The sequence below is a fragment of the Onychostoma macrolepis genome, chromosome 22, assembly GCF_012432095.1.
Source record: "Onychostoma macrolepis isolate SWU-2019 chromosome 22, ASM1243209v1, whole genome shotgun sequence".
NCBI classification, from domain to species: Eukaryota; Metazoa; Chordata; class Actinopteri; order Cypriniformes; family Cyprinidae; genus Onychostoma; species Onychostoma macrolepis.
Genome location: NC_081176.1, coordinates 20,133,655 through 20,154,470, shown reverse-complemented (window position 1 = coordinate 20,154,470; position 20,816 = coordinate 20,133,655). Strand labels below are relative to the sequence as shown.

Below are 20,816 nucleotides of genomic sequence, written 5' to 3'. Positions count from 1 at the left end.
CGCTGCAATCCAAACTTGTTGTCCTCTTTGCACATTTGGTTTCAAGTCACGATCTTTAGGACCAGCCGTTCACTGTTGTTTTGATTGTAATAACAGTGTAGTCAGTAGCCGGTAATGTAAGCATCAACATGATCCTAAGAGCTTTCAGTGTGGAAAGAATAGATTGAAACCTGGAAATTTTGACATCTTGACCTCACAAGGTACATGTGTCCAAAATTGCTGACTCGTTCACTTTATTACGGTGAATGTTACATAGTTTACTGTAGGAAGGAGTTTGCAAAAAATTATTGAATTTGGATGGGCACGAAATATTGCCCGAATCACAAACCTAATCTGACCATTCACACTGAAAGCATTTGAATCCGAATTCACACCACATGTGTTTGGATTAGGTTTGTAAACATTCAACCTATAAATGGGCGATGTTAAAATTCAGTACAATTTTGCCGAAATAAATGAAAAACAAAACAGTAAACACAAAAGTGAATTGGTTTTAGGTGCTACAAGTGAATTTAGGGATTACAAAATTATAATGTACCAGCAATGTTACTGTTAACTAAATGATTAAAATTATTAAAACAATTTTCATTCATTGAAATAAAGCTGAAATCAAATATATAGTTACAATGAAAAATGAAACTTTGAAAATGTTGCCTAAAATACTAAAACTGAAATACTGTACAAATAAATTAAAGCTAAATAAAAATATTTTATTAAAAGTAAAAACAAAACTTATGTGACTGCCACATAAAAAAATGAATAAAGCGCACACTGATATTAAATTGAAAACTAAATTAATATAGCCAATACAGAATATTAATTATATATATATATATATATATATATATATATATATATATATATATATATATATATATATAATACTAAAAGAACACCTAATGCATATTGATTTTGACATTTGCTAAGGATTACATTTAACAGTGTTATTAAATTATTAGTGTCTTAATGATAAACTTCAAATGAGTGTTAGATAAATGCAAAAAATCTGGAAATGAACATATACAATTAAATATATAGTTGGTCGATATTGAATATTTATTAAATTCAATATCAAATGAATATTGGTACTGATATTTCTGTGCAATCCAAAATTAAATGAAATATGCCGCCCACTGTAAGGTTTACTCCACTTAGTTCTGCTCGGCCAAAAACACTTTTGCATAGACATTCATTTGGCAAATGCAACAAAAGCAGCACTTTGAACACTCTACAGAAAGCCTAAGCAGAGTCAACTCTCACCAACCTCTACATCAGCTTCCTTTGTCCCCAACAAGAGATGAGCCTTTAAAGAATGCTTCAGGATTACCCTGATATAGAGTTTTCCGCCTCTCCTAATTGCATTTGCATCAGCTGAGGGTTTAACATTTACAAGAGTATTGAATGCAACCCTCAGGAGGTAATGATGCGGTTGTTCATCTGTCACGCACAAGATGGAAAGGGTAAAGGCATGTCTTAAGGCCTTACATTGCCCTAGGTGACTTCTTCCGCTCGCTGTGCGCCCACTAGGGGGCACTGATGACGCATCATCTGTGCATTTCCCTCCCAAAGAAGCCTGTTGCTTTGGAAACCATCACTGCATTCTCAGAGGTTTAGGAATAACCCAGTCTGTCCTGCAGCCTCCTGGCAATGTCAGATATCTCAACCAGTTGCAGACCTTACATGTTGAATAAGTAGTTCCAGGTTTGTTGAATGCATTACAGTTCTGAATTATGTATTAAATAGGAGCTTGGGCTGTTACTTAAAGGAATAGTTCACACAGTAATGAGAATCTGCTGAAAATTTACTCACCTTCAGGCCATCCAAGATGTAGATGAGTTTTTTTTCTTCATCAGAACAGATTTGGAGAAATGTAGCATTACATCACTTGCTCACCAACGAATGCTCTTACAGTGAATGGGTGCCGTCAGAATGAGAGTCCAAACCAGAGTACGTGAGTGGAGTGGAGCGTCAACAGTTTCCCCTCCACGCTCCACGCATTCAATAATCACTCCGCTCCGGGTTCACCATTTCCCGCTCCACTCCTCGCTCACTGATATCAGAAACACCGCTCCGCGTCTAAAGTATTTCAGTATGTTCGAAATATCACAGTCCTGTTCATAACGTATATTAATGAATAAAATAACAGGAGAGTTTCAAAGTGGCTTATTGGAACACTAGTGTGCAAACTTTTGTCCAACCACATGACAAGCTAATAACATGGTTGTCAGCATTAAAAGGTATAATTGTTTGTGATGAAAATAACTACGTTTTCGTCAGTTATTTTACTTACGGATTGATGCATTTCTTAGAGATTTCAGCTCATTCCAAATCGGATACAGATGAAGTAGCACTGTAAGATTACATTTGTTTGAATGCATTATTGAGAGAGTGATTGCGTGTAAATATATATTGTAGTACTTGTTTAAATCATGCTTTCAGCTGAAAATATTCAGTATCTCGAAGGAACAAACTTAATTCTTTGCGAACTAACTTTCCGCTCATGTCCATTGCCGTCATCATAACCTTCACATTCTTTCTGATTTGAATCATCCTTGTCTATCAAGCTAGATAAATATGTTTAACACGTGAATTCTTGCTAAATATGCAGTTATATTACGGGTCGTTGGCATGAATTGTACTCGTGATGGAGTGGTCGTGGAGTGCACTTGGAGCAAATGAAAACCACGATGCTCCGACTTTTAAAAAAATCCGCTCCTCGTTCTGATGAAGAAACAAACTCATCTACATCTCAGATGGCCTGAAGGTGAGGAAATGTTCAGCAGATTTTCATTTTTGGTTGAACTTTTTTTCAATTATTTTGGTAGACTGTCGTCAGCTATTCCTTCCTTATTCTCTCTGGCACAGACTCTCATTCTCTCTTCCAGTGTGCTGTAATTTGTATTCTGTCCACGGCAGGAACATAACTCTACATCAACAGTGAGCAGTCCAGCTGCGTAGGGCTCTGACTTTATTCACACTTTTTCTGTTCGAATAAACATGGCCTTGTAATTCTTGGACATATGGCAGTGGCCTATCTGACACCCACTACCAGAGGGAGCAGAACGTTCTGTTCGAAGGCGCTCTGTGTCAATGCAAATATTTGATATTCCACTCCGACACTCCGCCAGTCAGTGCTATGAGCCCAGGTGCTGCGGTCGTGGAGGTTTTCTCATTATAAGGCCTTTCCCATCCACCTTTGCATTCATTTAAAAAAAAAACAATTTCATCTGGGAATTTAGTCCGCAATTGCAATGAACTTGAAAAAACAAGACCATATTAATCTGGTATTAAAAAGTTACAATGAAAAAAATAACGCTCCAGCTTCAAATAGATGTTATTGTGAAATCTAATCATCTTTTTTCTGGTCCATACAGGTGTCTGCAGCAGATGGAAATGGACGGCCTGTCCGTGGATGACGTTTTCAGACAGTGTGTGTTTAAAAAGGATGAAAGAGAAATGGTTCTGAAGGCCGTCCGTTTGGTGCATCCTGAATACCAACCCAGTGTATCCAAAGATCAGCCTGTCTGTTCCCTGCCATTGGTGAAACAGTTTTATGCTGAGGTACCATTACATTACGTTACGTTACGTTATATTACTCTTTAAAAGTTTGGGACGAGTAGTATTTTTTATGTTTTTAATCTTATTCTCACCATGCCTGCATTTATTTGATCAAAATATGGTAAAAACAGTGATATTGTGAAATTTGTGAGATTGTTACAATTTAACATATTTTGTATTTGAATATATTTTGAAATGTCATTTATTCTGTGATGGCAAAGCTGAATTTTCAGTCTTCAGTGTCACATGATCCTTCAGAAATCATTCTAATATGGCGATTTGCTGCTCAAGAAACATTTGATGTGATTATCAATGTTGAAAACAGTTTTATGTTGTTTTTTCAGGATTCGAGTAGAAAGCGTTGTTTATCCTTTTGATCTTTCACTCAAAAAATTCACAAAATTCTAACCAATCATTGAAGTAAAATAATTGAAAGTGGGGAAAAAAATCCCCATTGTGATGGGGATTGTAAATGTTTTTCTCCAATGAATGTTGGCCACAATTATTGGCACCCCTAGAAATTCTTATGAGTAAAATATCTCTGAAGTATATTCCCATACATATTTACATTTTTTAGCACACCAGGGTGACTAGGAGCATGAAATTATCCAGCCATGACTTCCTGTTCCACAGGATTATAAATATGAGGAACACAAAGCCCAAATTCCCTTAATCATCCATCACAATGAGAAAAACCAAAGAATATATTTCCGATGTGCAGCAAAAGATAATTGAGCTTCACAAATTAGTGAAGTGGCTTTAAGAAAAGAGCTAGAGCAGTGAAAAGTCCCATTTCCACCATCAGGACAATAATTAAGAATTTCCAATCAACATAAAATGTTACGAAACTGCCTGGAAGAGGACGTGTGTCTATATCGTCCTAATGCACGGTGAGAGAGTTTGAGTGGCTAAAGACTCTCCAAGGACCACAGCTGGAGAATTGTAGAGATTAGTTGAGTCTCGGGGTCAGAAAACCTTAAAAAAAATTGTCAAACAGCACCTACATCACCACATGTTGTTTGGGAGGGTTTCAAGAAAAATTCTCCTCGCTCATCCAAAAACAAACTTCAGCATATTCAGTTATCAGACACGAGAGGAACTTCAAATGGGACTGGCTTCTATGGTCAGATGAAACTAAAAAATTAGGTTTTTAGCAGCAAACACTCAAGATGGGTTTGGTGAACACAGGGATAAAAAGTACCCCATGTGTACAATGAAATATACTGCTGTATTTTTGATGTTGTGGGCCTATATTTCTGCTGGAGGTCCTGGACATCTTGTTTAGACACATAGCATCATGGATTCTATCAAATACCAACAGATAAAAAATCAATAAGTGACTGACTCTGTTAGAAATCTTATAACGGGCCATGTTTGGATCTTCCAACCGTACAATAATCCAAACACAAACCTCAAAAACAACACAAAAATGGGTCACTGAGCACAAAACCAAGCTTCTGCTGGCCATTCCAGTCCGCTGACCTGAACCCTATAGAAAATGAGTGAAGTGAACTGAAGAGAAGCACCAACATGGAGCTGTGAATCTAAAGGATCTGGAGAGATTCTGTATGAAGGAAATGGTCTCTGATCTCTTGTCAGGTGTTCTCCAAACTCTTCGGGCATTATAGGAGAAAACTCAGAGCTGTTACCCTGGGAAAAGGACGTTACAATAATTGGGTGTCAATAATTGTGGCCAACATAAACTAGAGAAAGCATTTATTTCACAATGAGATCCCCCACTTTCAATTGTTTTACTTGAATGATAGGTTGGAATTTTGTGAATTTGTTTTGAATATTAGTGGAGGGCACTGTATATTGTATTTATACAATTCACTTTTTGTCATTTTTATTCATTCAGTTTTTCATTTTATCTTCTGAATTTTTAACGGAGCTGTTGTCCTTTTTCTTCATGTTAGGGTTTTTCATATATAGATATGACCATTTGCATTAAACCTCCATTGCGAATTGTTAGTGACCTGGTTGTAAAACAGGTTAATTGCACTGCTAAATTGGATTTGAAGTAGAGGTTGGTACCATAAAACAGGTGGTGCTTTTCATAACCTGTCTTCTCTGTCAGCATTAAAAGACCTGCCTGAACTTGTCTTGTGTGTCAAAATGACGAGTTTCACTACCATGTCAGCTGTCATCTGCTATATAATTCCTTCAAACAGAGGTGCCTGCTCTATTTTTGGGCACACTGGGGGGTGTTATTGGGCCAGTCTGCCCCACAACCAATTCCCCGCCATCCCCCCTTTTCCCCAACTGATTCATTACCGCAGGTGCACATGAGCCCATTTGTAACCCACACCCCGCTGCCTAACACCTTGAATGGAAACTTTCCTGGAAAGTATAGAAGAACTGGGTCATGTGAAGGTCTGAGATGAAAATGCTGCAATTCACAGCACAAAGGAGTAAAGAAACTCTCTTAGCAACTTTTCAGAGATGCCCAACAGCCTAGATTTGCTTTTAAACATGTTGCTTAAACATGTAGTTATTTTTATTCCTTTGTTATTTATGATTGTTGTCCTGATAAAAGCCAAAACAAAACTGTGATCTCACGCCAGACTGTACGATATGCATAACAGTACTAGTACACAATATAAGTTGCTGGCAGATGTTTTCTTGTGTGATGTGTTTGTTTTTTGCTTTGCTTTGTTTTGTTGGAATTTGCTTTGCTTTGTTGTGCTTTTGCTGTTTTTTTGTTTGTTTGTTTGCTTTGTTTTGCTTTCTTGTGCTTTTTGTTTTCTGTTTGTTTGTTTTCATTTGTTTTTTAGTTGTTTTATTTTATTTTATTTTATTCTTTTTTCATTTATGATTGTTGTCCTGATAAAAGTGAAAACAAAACTGTGATCTCACTCCAGACTGTACGATATTCATAACAGTACTATTGTAATGATTGACACTGTTAACGAAAAATTAGGTCATAGCTAAATTTATGTTTAAATATACTGCTTGCAGAAGTTTTCTGTCGTTTTGGCATTTATTTTATTCATTTATTATTTGTGTGTGGTGTTGTTTTTTGTAATTGTTTAGTTTTTTTTCTTTTTTTGCAATTTTTCTTTTAAATTTTTAAAAATATTTCAATATTTTATTTTAATTAACAGATAAACAGTCTTAATCCATACAGTCACCATAGCACTATTTTAATGATTGATAATGTTGACCAGTGACAAATTTCAGTTCATGATCATGATCAGATTAGCTCATGGCAAGCAAATATTCTGAAAAAAGTTTCGCTTTGAGAAGAATATAATAGGTACTGTCGCCGTCAAAAGTCACAAATTTTCATCAAGGCAATTAATTGGCCGTCATTGAGCATTAAGTGAGGAAATACCACCAATTCATCCCATTTACCTCTTTTTACAATTCTTGAAATATGTCTTTGACTTCAAAGTCATGTTGTGTGCATTAGATTTAGATATTTTGCGATGTTGCCATAAATGGCATTTCTTGCCTCCCAATGCATCCTTTATTCACACAACCTCAATAAAGCATTGAAAACTGGGACGAGACATCCCTAACACCGAGGTCACCACACGTGCTTCTCCTTGTCAGGGTTGTGGCTTTGTGGAAATATGGGCCTCTGCCGAGCCGTACACAACACTGCATCTTGTGTTCTGCCTGGCCGGGCTGTAGTAGTCATCGCCGTGGGCATGATTTATCCCTCCACAACATTTGTGCTTGCTTTGGCCGGAGTCCATGTGATCTCTATTGAGGACAGATTTAGCAGTCGCTCTCTCCTTGCGAGTATTAACGCTCCGGTTGACCTGTTCTGTCCCAGCCCTTCCATGATGTGTTTGGCGATAATTCCCAGATGTCTTGTGCAGGCCGCCAATGCCTTCCTTCGAATAATAAATGACTGCACATGTCAACGCACAGCCCACATTAACACGATCTCCGCACCACTTAGCAAGCTGTTGCTATAATATATGCCATATTTACAGTTCGTATTTTATGCAGCCACACATTTGGCTGCCGGCCAGACCCGCAAGAGTGGGACTGTTCAACCTCATTGGATTTTAATTGGCCGTACATGGAAGTTACGAGACAGAATAAAAACAGTTGACATTTGACATTCGTATGGTTATTTTAGCTAGCTTGTTTTCTTGGTTCTTTTAAAATATATAAGTGCACTTAAACGTAATGATGTTTGGTTCTTTAATTGGGCCATAAAGTGCAGTGGCTTCTTTCGATCAGGCCTCATAACAAAGTGTGCAGCCTGTGAAAGGTTGAAGTAAATAGTCTCCATAATTGGCAGTCGAATTATCGTTTTTTTTATGTTTATCCTAATGAGATTTAAACCCTCTTAGCCTTCATATCCAGTTATAAGGAGCCGGTAATATTAAACTTAAGAGCCTCCGGCGAAGAGAGATTCTCAGCGCTCATTATTTAGCGGGTCGTCTTGAGCTCTCTTATGATTTTGTACACATATAACACAAACACACACAAAACACACTGGTTGTGCCAGGATGTTATAATATTATGCAATTGCTTAATAATAGGATCATTGGTATAAAACATTTATTTATTACAATTCATTTAAAAATATGTTATAAAAATTACATGTTTACATTTTAAGGTATATTAATAATAATGCTTAGTATGTTAATATTATTAAGGCTGTCAGTTTACAACATTAATTTAGTACAATTAAAAAAAAATAAATAAAATAAAGTTATGCATTGGAAAGTCAGCAATTATAAATTATACTAATACAGTTGTTACTAATAAATGTAAAAATAGCAAAGCAAATGTTATGCAGTCAGTTACTTTTATTGTTAAAAGTAATAATAATAAACTGTCAGTTTGATTTAGGACAATTTAAAAAATGTTAAAAATGTAGAAGTTTAAAATTTAGTTAAACTTTTACATTAGAAATTCAGCATAAATAAGATATACTATTAAAATAGTTACTAATAAATAAATCAATAAAGTAAAAGGTAATAGAGCCATATTTGAATCTCAGATAGTAATTCTCTTTTTAATAAACTAAGCAGCAAAGTGCATTTGATTTGCATTTAATTTATGGTTTTACTGACTTGATTCCCATCTTGTGTGTTTCAGAGGGAAGGTGCCATATATCCTAAACTGGACTTCAGCCTGAAAGAACTGCGTGACAGGTTCAGTCTTCAGCTGGGTATAGAGAAGGCCACTACCATCACTATTGACTCTGTGGAGGCCTTAAAGCCTGTCACCGAAAATATGGCCAAAATGGTATGAAACCACAACCTGTCTGAGGTTACCGTTATTGTATTTATAGCAGAGTTGGGTAAGATGTGTCAGTGTTGTTGTGTCTAACAATCTAGCAGACTTCATTATTTTAGTCACATGACCATGTATTTAGAACAAGCCCCTAATTTATAGCTGTTTTTAGGGTAAAAACTAATTTATCCAGGCCTAAAAATGTGTTGGTGCATTGCCATTGTATAAAACACATTTAAATATGGCTAAAGATTAGCTATGGATTATAAAATTAAGTATTTTTTCCAAAATGATAGCTGTGGGGTAAAGTGTGCCAGCTTCGGGGTAAGATGTGCCAGTGCTAAGAAATGGTACAGATACAGTAAATAATGTTATTAAATGGCCTCACTATGTTAAAATTACATTTTTTTGTTTGGTTTATGTAAAATTGAATAATATGCTGTCAAATATGAGATGGAAATTTGAATGGAATGTAGATTGTTTTCTCATATTCCACAATGATTGAACTTTCTCCTAGTTGGAAACAAGTTTTTTTATTAGGAATATTAGTTTTTACTTTATTGCTCTTGGCGTAGTGGGCAGCACAAGTAAAAAGTGGCACAGCTTACCCCACTTTCCCCTACTAAGAATTATTTATGTCCGTTTATGGGCCAGAATTAATATTGCTATGACTGGTTTCTCTGTAACAAGCACAGTGGGAATCCCCAAACATAGCATACTACCATAAAGAGGACTTTCAAAATCACATACACACGTGTAGGCAATTTTTCCTTTCAATAGTTAACACGTTATATTTTTTTAGGATCCAGATTTTCACCTAAGCTGTGATCCATTGGCTAAATGCAGACATGCATTGAAAGTAGCTATATTCCCACAACAGCTTCTTTTTAAACTGGCATTTGCTCCACTGTCTGTGTTCCCTCACGAGAAAGGTCCCCCGTGGTCCCGCAACATTTGCGCTAGGGTTTAATGGAATAGAAATGCATTGTAATGCCCCACCAGCCCTGTGAGAGAGTCACCTTTCCATCGGAGGGTCAGCATAACTGATCTGTGTCATCCGCCTGCTCCGCCAGTCTGCAGGGAACCAGCAAAGCATCCTGATAAAGAGATGACCCACTTTCGGCCGGGCAGCACTGGCTGCCCACCGAACCCAATTTGTGTCGTGCATAAAATTCACATCTACATTTATATGAGATTTTATTTTTTAAATCCACAGGCTGCTTGAGAGGAGAATGTGATGTAACGTAAAGGCCACAAATGGTATCTGAGTGAATCTCATGAACACTGCCCAGAAATGTCAAATTTCACCCTAAAATCCCAAGGAAAAAGTATATAATTTGTAATTTGAAGCCTGTAATGAAATGATAATGAAGCCTATTTTAGGAGCATTGAGACACTTTATTTTCATGGCAATTAAGCACATCCTCTCCCCAAATTCTCAGTATGTTACTGTAATGGGGAAAAGTAGTGTATTATATCAGGGATTCCCAAACTTTTTTTGTCAGCTAAACTCCTAAAATATTTACTAAGTCCCCATGAGATTTTAAGTTAATATTTCAGTATTTTATAGTATTTTTTTTTTTTTGTGTGTGGAAAAAAAAATAAAATAAAAGCCTTGACAAAAGTATATAAAACTGTTAGTTATATACACTTTAGTATAAGGAACAATTCTCACTAGTAACTAGTTGCTTATTATTAGCATGCCTATTTTTAACATATTGGCTCTTCATTAGTACTTATAAAGCACACATTTTGAATGACCATATTCTATATCCCTAATCCTTCCTAAACTTAGTTAAACTACCTTTACCTAACTATTAATAAGCAGCAAATTAGGAGTTTATTGAGTTGTAGCTAATAGTTTGTTAATAGTGAGAATTGGACCTTAAAATAAAGTGTGACCAAATGCATTTATATTTTTATAGAGAGAATTACTAGCAACACAGCGCAAACACTGGGAGAAAGCTCTCCTCCAGACACTGAAGGAAAAGAAACTGATATTATCCAGCAACAGCCAGAAGTCCTGGAGTACCTGCATATACCCATACCTGTGTATCCTGGATGATCAAGATTATGTGAACATCATGCTTCAGAGTTTAGACAAACTGTCACCCAGCGGTGAATCTTTGCTTATCATGGCGGAGGAGATGGGAAACCGTGTCTACAATTTGTACTCCATCCGGCAGAAGAGCCACAGTCAGATGATCGAGAAGCTTGGGAGTATCTACAACTCGTATTCTGAGCTCCTGGCGAACGACACTGAGGTACAAGCTTTGGTTGACCTTCAGTTTCGAATCAAATGTTCAAATTGGCTTTTACATTATATATCGCCTCCTGTTTCATCACAGACCAATGGCATGCTGCCACGGGAGTGTTGGGCGAGTCTTGAGATGCAGAGGTGCAGCGGTCCCTCTCTTTTAAGTGACGACACCTCTTGGCCGATGGTTCTGATGGTGCAGCTGGGCAGCGTCCTGGTTGACCTGATGGTTCGTGAGCTCAAAATTTGGAGCAACATCCTCAATCACGCTCAAGACAAGAAGCTCATCCCCGTCCTTTACCACATGTACACGTTCCGCAGCAATCATAAGGTAAGAGGTGGAGACCAGCTAGACTCGAAGGGCCCTATCATCATACACCCGGTGTAATGCGGTGCCAGGTGCGACGCAAGAGTTTTTTACCAGTTTCAGCCCGACGCAGTGATAATTTTCACGTCCTGCGCCATGTTGTTTAAATAGCGAATGCATTTGTGCTCATTTGTGCGCCCATTGGCGTGCTGGTCTGAAAACGAGGTGTGTTCAGGCCCATTGTTGGAGCGTTGCTATTTTGAGGCAAGTGAAATAGACCACGCCAGTGACCAACTAAAACCTGGTCTAAAGTCAATGGCACAGTATTTTTATTTTTTTAATTTAAAGAGCATGTTAGTAATATGCGCTTATAGGTGGGTCCACAACATGCGTACACTGCCAAATATTAAAAATTAAAGGATTACAATGTAAAAGATTATTATTGTGTAGGCTACATACAGTAAATATAAAAATGCCTAAATGTCATAATGGATAGTCATTGCATGTATCAGAATTAGGCTACCTATTTGCTTGCGCACGAGCAGCTCCGTTTCCTCTCTGAAGACGTGTTCAGTCTTTGCTCTTGCATATTATGCCATCTAAATAGCGAATCCGCCATGGCGCGAGCGCAACTGGCTCTTAAAGGGAATGGGAGATGAGACTCTGATTGGTTTATGGCACGTTATGCCCAAAACACACCCATTACTCATTAAGAGAATAGGGACAACCCTTTTTGACCAAGCGCCGGGCGCGCCGACCGTTTTTCCCGTCGTGAAACTAGCAAAAGTGGATTCGGACACGCCCTAAGTGTACCTGCACCTTACGTTTTAGACCATGTGCTTAGATTGTTAAAATAGGGCCCAAAGTCATGCTAGTTAAAATTCTGCACGTCCCTGAAGTGTTTTTGCTTCCATACTGAAGGCTGATCATCGCCAGACAGTCAAATGACTGTCCATTAAAAGTCGTGTCATAAACCGTCCGTTCCCCATCTAAAAGCTCTCATGGACACGCATGTTTTCATGAATTATGGAATCATTTTTCCTGTGCAAGTGATCGTGGGCCAGTGGAGGAAGACGGATTGTGGCGAAACTAATCTCTTTTTTACTGTCCTCTTAATTGCCTGTTTGATTAACCGCCGAGGGATTGCAAAAAGGGGGAGGAAGAGCCCAAAAAGATTGGGAGAGTTTCCTTTTTGTCCTCGAAAATCTCATTCCCAACGCTGCTGCCCTGGCTCTCGGCATGCACTGTGGGCTTCAAAGATCCGAAGCTTAACTCCCGTTCCTCCGCTGAGCTTGCAGATGGCCCATGCAGCAGGGAAGAGCTCTCAGTTTAGCGCGTTTGTGGATTATTCATGTGGCATGAATGCTGTCAGGTGGATTCACATTCCTTTTTGAGACATTTAAAATGCCACCTTGAAGCGAGGTAATCTCCATCTCACCTTTTTGAGGTTTAGGTTAGTGAAATGGCTTGACAAATCCAGTTTTCTGTCTTGTTTTGACATTTTATGAACAAATAACTGTTATGAGCCAGTTCTTTTTGTGAGTCAAAAAACATACAGAGCCACCAGTGTGTCATGAGCAGATGACTCTCGTGAACGGTTTCCTTTTTAATTAATCCAAAATACAGTGCAACAAGTTTAGCTTGATTCATGAACAAATGACTCTTGTGAACTAGATCTTTTTATGGAATCCAAAATATACAGCATGAATAGTTTAATCATGAAACAAATAACTCTTGCAAACTTTTAATGATTCAAAAACATACAGCACTACATGTGTGGTTCGATTTACGAGCAAATAACTCGCTATTTTTCTATTTTAGTGAATCCAAATGATACAGCACGAACAGTGTAGTCTGATTCATGACCGAATCTTATGAACCAACTCTTTTAATGAATACTTAAAAAAAAAAAAAAATTAGTTGCTGCTTCAAATCAGAAACACAGCCCTGAATGCTGAATCACTGTAATTACCCAAATGATTCTGAATCAAATTGCGAAATCTTCATCAATACCCATCCCTGCTTGTTTTTACAAGAACATGCAAACAAATCACGTCAAATTAATCATGTCAAATTCATATTTTGATGTTGAATTTCATGATTCATCGGTCACATCCATTGTATTTCTGGGACTATTTTGTAGCCATTTGTGTGGGTACATGTGCTTTCTCTTTCTCTTTGAATAGAAGTTGTTTATTCGGCTGTCAAAGACAGTTATATCTGTTGTGCACCATAAACACTTTACCAGCAGCACACATAAATCATCTCTGGTTTATTTGAAGTGGGTTACAGGCCTCCTGGGAGCTAGCAACGAGAGATGTTTTTTAATGTAGATCTGTCTCAGCATTTAAGCATTTAATTGTCCATGTTAAACGTCCTTTTTGTGACATGCCTTTAAGGGAAGTCTCAATATTCATTCACTCTCTTCTTTGTCATCCACCTCAGATTGGCTTCATCAAACCGCATCCTATAGTGACACAAATCCAGAGGGTTGCGATGGAAACCAAACTTACGTTTGACTCCTACGTCATGCCCATGCTGTGTCCACCCATTCCCTGGACGTCCCCGAAGAGCGGCGCTTACCTGTTGACGCCAACCAAGCTGATGCGCTCCACCGATGGAGCCATCCAACACCAACTTCTCCTGGAGAAGAGCCGAGATGAGGATCTCCATGCTGTGCTGGACTCCCTCAATCAGGTGGGCAACTGCCCCTGGAAGATCAACAAGCCCCTGTTGGACATCATCATCTCCATCTTCAACGACAAAGGCAACGACAAGCTCTGCATCCCTCCGCCGCTGTCCGAAGCGCCCGAGGTTCCTCGCTTCAACCCTCACGACCCGTCCTACACTCAGGCCGAGAAGGCCTACATGAAACAGGACGGTGTCAAAGCCAAGAAGAAGGTGGCGGAGATGCACAGCCTCCGAATGGACGCGCTGTATAAGCTGTCCATCGCCAACCACATGAGGGACAAGATCTTTTGGTTTCCGCACAATATGGACTTCCGAGGGCGTACGTACCCCCGGCCGCCTTATTTTAACCACCTTGGTAGTGATGTGACCAGGGGATTGCTGCTGTTCGCCGAGGGGCGACCTCTCGGGCCCAAAGGCCTCGACTGGTTGAAGATCCACCTGGTGAACCTCACAGGGTTGAAGAAGCGTAGCACACTAGCTGGACGACTGGAGTATGCTGAGAGTATCATGGAGGACGTCCTAGACTCGGCAGACCATCCTCTTGACGTAAGCATTTTAAGAGCACATTTACATTATATATGTATAATGTGTATAACGAGCTGTCATTGGTTGAGTTTGCAAGGAGTGATGATGATGATGAAAGTAAAGATAGAAAGAAAGAAAGAAATAATACTAGTAGTTATAATTATGTAAATGTGTTGTAATTAGTGCTGTGAAATAATTAATCACAGTTAATCACATCAAAATAAAAGTTTTTGTTTACATTATATATGTATGTGTACTGTGTATATTTATTATGTATTTATAAATACACACAAAGTATATATTTTGAAAATATTTGTTTATATATTCATACTTTATATTTTATATAAATATATTTAAAATATAAACATAACATATTTTTCTTAAATATATACATGCATTTGTTTGTATTTATATATACATAAATATACACTGTACACATATATATATATATTATGTAAACAAACATTTATTTTGGATGCGATTAATCAACGACAGCACATTGTAATGTTTATAAAAATGTATTAACTGAAAATGAATAAAATAATAGTAATTATTATTATTATTATTATTATTAATTAATGGATTCCTAACATTATTGTTATTATTAGTATTAGCTAACTTTCTGACCAGAGTATTAAGCCATAATAATAATAATAACAACAAAACAACAACTTTTATTGTTGTTGTTGTTATTATTGGAATAATTAAATAAAATACTAATAATTCTAACTAGTAATTTTGATGTGATTAGAACTTTTAATTTTAATATTTTATTGAAGGTGGTTATAATGTTAACAATAATACAAATATTTAATTTATTGATATTAATAATAATAACTATTGTTGTTGTTATTATTGTTCCTAGTATTATTGATAATAATTTTAAAATGACCGTTTTAATTTCATATTTTATTATTATTATTACTATTATTATTATTATTGTTGTTATTGTTTTGGCCTTTTCTTTTGTCTGACCCACTCCATTTCTCCTGGCGTACTGCCATCCAATTCATTACCACGCCCTTTATGACGTTTACAATTTTCTTTCATAATTAACAGATTAAACTCAAACAAAATACAAACAAATAATATATAAACATAAATATAAAACAAAAATACATTTTCTTAAATGGCTACAACAGTTATTATTATTAATATTATTATTAGTACTAGTAATAATAATGTTCAATTCAATGTACTGTTATTAACAACAATAATAGTAATAGTTCTAAGTTGAATTATTAAATACAATTATCATAGCACCAAAATGCTTATCTTACAAAAGAAAATAATTTAACAAATCAACTTTTAGTTTATTAATATTACCACAAACTGCATAAGCTTATTTAATTTCCTGACTATGCACAATTGTATGCTTAATTACATTTAATTTTACATTACATTATTTTACTTAATTACATTATTTTCCAGATTCCCATGGCATTAAAACAGATGTGAGATTCATTTTTTGGTCATAACCCTTCAGTATACAGTTTATACATTTATTATATATTGTAGCGAATCATATATAATATAGTTACAGAAAATATACAGTACAGAATATATGTATATTATACTATCACTCAACATTAGATATATTATTATACTACAATCATCATATGCTATTAAAAATTATACTTGTAGTACAGGATTTGTTTCATTCCTTTAATGTTTAAAGGCTGTGAGCTATGACTGAGCCATATTTTTTTGTGTTATATTGAAATGATTGTCACATTCCTCATTCCCCAAAGAGTCACAGCTCTATTTTGCAGGGTCGCAAATGGTGGATGAATGCAGATGAGCCGTGGCAGGCACTGGCTTGCTGTATGGAGATAGCAAATGCCTCACGCTCCCCCGACCACACCAAATTCATCTCTTATTTCCCTGTTCATCAGGTACTGAATCTTTAAGAACTGCCAGAATTTGCTATATAGACACTATTACACATAATTGCTGTTTAAAACGGACATAAACACATAAATTGTAGACTTTAAAGCGACTTTAAACTGATAAATATGTGTTCTCTCTATCTCTCTCTCGTAGGACGGTTCGTGCAACGGCCTCCAGCACTATGCTGCCCTCGGGCGGGATGTGATTGGTGCTACTTCGGTGAACCTCATGCCCTGTGAATTGCCTCAAGATGTGTACAGCAGTGTAGCTCAGCAGGTCAGTCACGCTGCGGCACCAGAGGGCGGCAGTGCATCTTACGGCCCTCCGGAGCAGCATTTCCCAACCTTTCCCAGTCCTATGTTACTCCACAAGTTCCATCAGTATGGTTCAAAAATTATTGTTTATTGTAGTTTCTATTAAATGTTATTACAATAATATTTATTTAATTTAATTTATTTAATAATATAAAAATAATAATTTCATTTATAAATGTTTTGATTTAAATATAATATTATAGTGAACATTGTGGTTAATTAACAGTGTTGTATTATTTTTAAGATTATATTTTAAATGCCATATTTATATATGTATTAACTATTATAATGTTATTACACATTTTGTATTTCATTTAAAAATATATAAGTATTTAAATAATAATAGCTATATTCTAATAAAATTAGATTATGTAATTAGCAGTATTTATATTATTATTTTCATTAAAATGATTATTTTTAAATATATTATTATTGTTTTTGTTTATTTTATTTAAATGTATTATAATTTAATTATAATATATATACATTTAAATGAAAAATGTGTATTGTTTATTTACAATGTTTATAATATATTTGTTTATTATTTTATTTATTTGTTATATCATGTATAATAGAAAAAATATTATATTATTTATAATTAAATTACTTGAACTTTTTATCATTATAGTGCTCATAATTTGTTTTATATGTAATAATATTTATAATAAAATCTAACAAATAAACTGGTAATAATATTTAAATATAATATTTATATATTATTAAAATGTATTTTATTTATATTTTAATTTAATAACTTAAATAAAATAAAATAAAATATATAACTTCCACACAAACTTGCATATCATGCTGTCTACAGGAAATGGAAAAAAAAAATTTCTTATTTTTAAGTAATGATAAATAAAATCAAAATCTTTCCTGTGTGGGACTGCACTAGAGCACATCCACAGTTAGCCTTTACCATTTTAATTTTTATTAATTTAGAAATATTTTTTCAAACCGACTTTGTCTGAGGCTTTTTACATCCTTTTTTATTTCCCATCAAAGCTTAATATTCATCTTAAATTGCTGCAGCTCCACAACTTATGGTTTAAAGCTCCAGATTTCAGTTCTGGAAAGACTGCGTATTTTTTAGAGAACACTATCTGAGATATATTGACCTACCTATCGATTTGGCTATATTTTGAGAACACCGTGTACTCTCTAAATACAGTGTTGTACCATTCTTGCCAGAAACATCAGGTTGCGCTAACATTAGCTGAAGGGGACATAGCAGACATCTCAATGAGCTCTGCTGAGTCAGTGTTTGGCCTAAACAGCCTCATTGTTCCTCAGTAGTTGACATTAGACCTTCTGTTTCATAAGGTAAGCTCTCAAGAGTCCCAATAAGACGATCGACACCTTTCACATCTCATGTGTGATTAATGAACCTGCTCCTCCCTCCATGCAGATTAAGCTATTTATAGTTTAAGTGAGGGACAACTGTGATATTTCTGTTATCGTTAGTATATAAGTGTATATATATATATATATGTATATGTGTTTCTATGTGTAAGGAATAATTGATGACAGGCCGCGGAGTGGCCGTTACACCTCGGGTGAGCATTATTTTTCTAATAATTCAACAGCCCAAAGTTGATTATTCCGCTTATACTACGGTTGCCACACCCCAAGACATCGATCAGATGATATATTTCAAGGCATTCGTCCGGTTTTTCTACTTAAATCGCTAGATTGTGAGTAGAATTATTTCTTCCGCATCTCATCCAATGCCTCCGTTGCTAATTCCAAAACGGCATTTTAAACCTAGCAACGAAGGCTTGAGCCATTGATAGCAGACTAATGCAATTAATACAGTTAATAACTAAGTTATGAGAGAGAGAGAGAGAGAAGCTGTGTCCGAAACCGCTCCCTATCCACTATATAGTGCACTATGTCGGGTGTCAGCCATTTTGTAGTGCTGTCCGAATTCTGAGTGAACGACTTCATTCCCTACATTCGTTCACTACTTTTTACCCACAATGCATTCTGATTTCGAGTGTACACCCGATGTATACTCACTGAAGCACTATTTCCCAATGCGGAGAACCGACGAGCTGTTAGAGAGAGCGGGAGCGAGCAAGTTTGAATGAGAGATGCCGTTTAATTTACAAAAATTATGATAATTTGGTGGATTTTAAAAAATGTTCATTGGTAGCGTATTCATTCTGATGTCAAATTAACAGTCGCCTGAGGACGCTCTACGGCCATTGTCATCTTATTTGAGTGCAAAAATGCTGCTCGGGAGAGTTTCAAGATACTGCAAACAATAAATACATAAAATTATTAACGTGCTAATGCGAGTTTATTTTTGTTGACAATATTTTAATAGTATTTAATGATTATGACCATATAAGCATTACAAAACAAATTAATAATATACCATCAATGAAACCTCAAAGCTGATTACAATATAAAGTCATTTTAAGTGTTATTGCTATTAATATTAATTTCTAAAATGAGGTACATGTAATATAAAAGTACATATGTGACTAAGATGTTTTTGCAACAGCCAAGTCTCACGCGCAGTGTACACGTCACTGTCCGAATCCGTTCACTTAAATGTCGTTCACTCCTTTCTAATATAGTGCACTCAACTGCCTTACACTATATAGGGATGAGTGAATGAGTGAATGAGTGAACAAGTGAGCAATTTCGAACACAGAGAGAATTACCTCTGTGTGTCTCTCAGTAGTGTTCGGCAGCAATGTCTCTAGTTATAGTGAAACTTAGTTCCTTTTGTTCACGAACAGTGCTGTTGTTACAGTGCTGTTGATATATATATATATGTGTTGTCAAACAATTAATCGCGATTATTCGCATCCAAAATAAGTTTTGTTTACATAATGTGTGTACTGTGTATATTTATGTATATATAAAGACACACACATAGTCATGGCCAAAAATATTGGCACCCTTAGTAAATATGATCAAAGGCGGCTGTGAAAATTAATCTGCATTGTTAATCCTTTTGATCTTTTATTTAAAAAAATTCACAAAAATCTAACCTTTCATTGGATAATAAGAATTTAAAATGGGGGGAAATATCATTATGAAATAAATGATTTTCTCTAATACACATTGACCACAATTAACGGCACCCTTTTATTCAATACTTTTTGAACAGTTTAACAGCTCTAAATGTTCTCCTATAATGCCTGATGAGGTTAGAGAACACCTGACAAGAGATCAGAGACCATTCCTTCATCCAGAATCACTCCAGACCCTTTAGATTCCCAGCTCCATGTTGGTGCTTCTTCTCTTCAGTTCACTTCACTAGATCCAAGATCCAAACATGGCCCATTATAAGATTTCTAACAGAGTCAGTCACTTATTGATTTTTTTATCTGTTGGTATTTGATAGAATCCATGATGCCATGCGTCTAAACAAGATGTCCAGGACCTCCAGCAGAAATATAGGCCCACAACATCAAAAATACAGCAGTATATGTCATTGTACACATGGGGTACTTTTTATCCCTGTGTTCACCAAACCCATCTTGAGTGTTTATTGCAAAAAAGCTCATTTTTTGGTTTCATCTGACCATAGAAGCCAGTCCCATTTGAAGTTCCAGTCGTGTCTGATAACTGAATATGCTGGAGTTTGTTTTTGGATGAGCGAGGAGAATTTTTCTTGAAACCCTCCCGAACAACATGTGGTGATGTAGGTGCTGTTTGATAACTTTTTTTAAAGGTTTTCTGATCCCGAGACTCAACTAATCTCTACAATTCTCCAGCTGTGGTCCTTGGAGAGTCTTTAGCCACTCAAACTCTCCTCCTCACCGTGCATTAGGACGATATAGACACACGTCCTCTTCCAGGCAGTTTCGTAACATTTTATGTTGATTGGAAATTCTTAATTATTGCCCTGATGGTGGAAATGGGAATTTTCACTGCTCTAGCTCTTTTCTTAAAGCCACTTCACTAATTTGTGAAGCTCAATCTTATGAATGAAGCTTATCTTTTGCTGCGCATCAGAAATATATTCTTTGGTTTTTCTTATTATGATGGACGATTAAGGGAATTTGGGCTTTGTTTTCCCTCCTATTTATATTTATGTGAAACAGGAAGCCAT

The 20,816-nt window shown here is 36.1% G+C and overlaps 1 protein-coding gene across 1 annotated transcript in view; it reads left to right on the top strand.

Moving 5' to 3' along the window:
- Positions 1–20,816, top strand: part of polrmt (polymerase (RNA) mitochondrial (DNA directed)) — a 52,542-nt gene that overhangs the window by 5,444 nt on the left and 26,282 nt on the right. Inside the window, 7 exon segments of the mRNA XM_058760096.1 lie at positions 3,375–3,561; positions 8,623–8,772; positions 10,686–11,024; positions 11,109–11,348; positions 13,770–14,561; positions 16,313–16,435; positions 16,584–16,706. Of these exon segments, the coding sequence (XP_058616079.1) occupies positions 3,375–3,561; positions 8,623–8,772; positions 10,686–11,024; positions 11,109–11,348; positions 13,770–14,561; positions 16,313–16,435; positions 16,584–16,706 (1,954 nt within the window).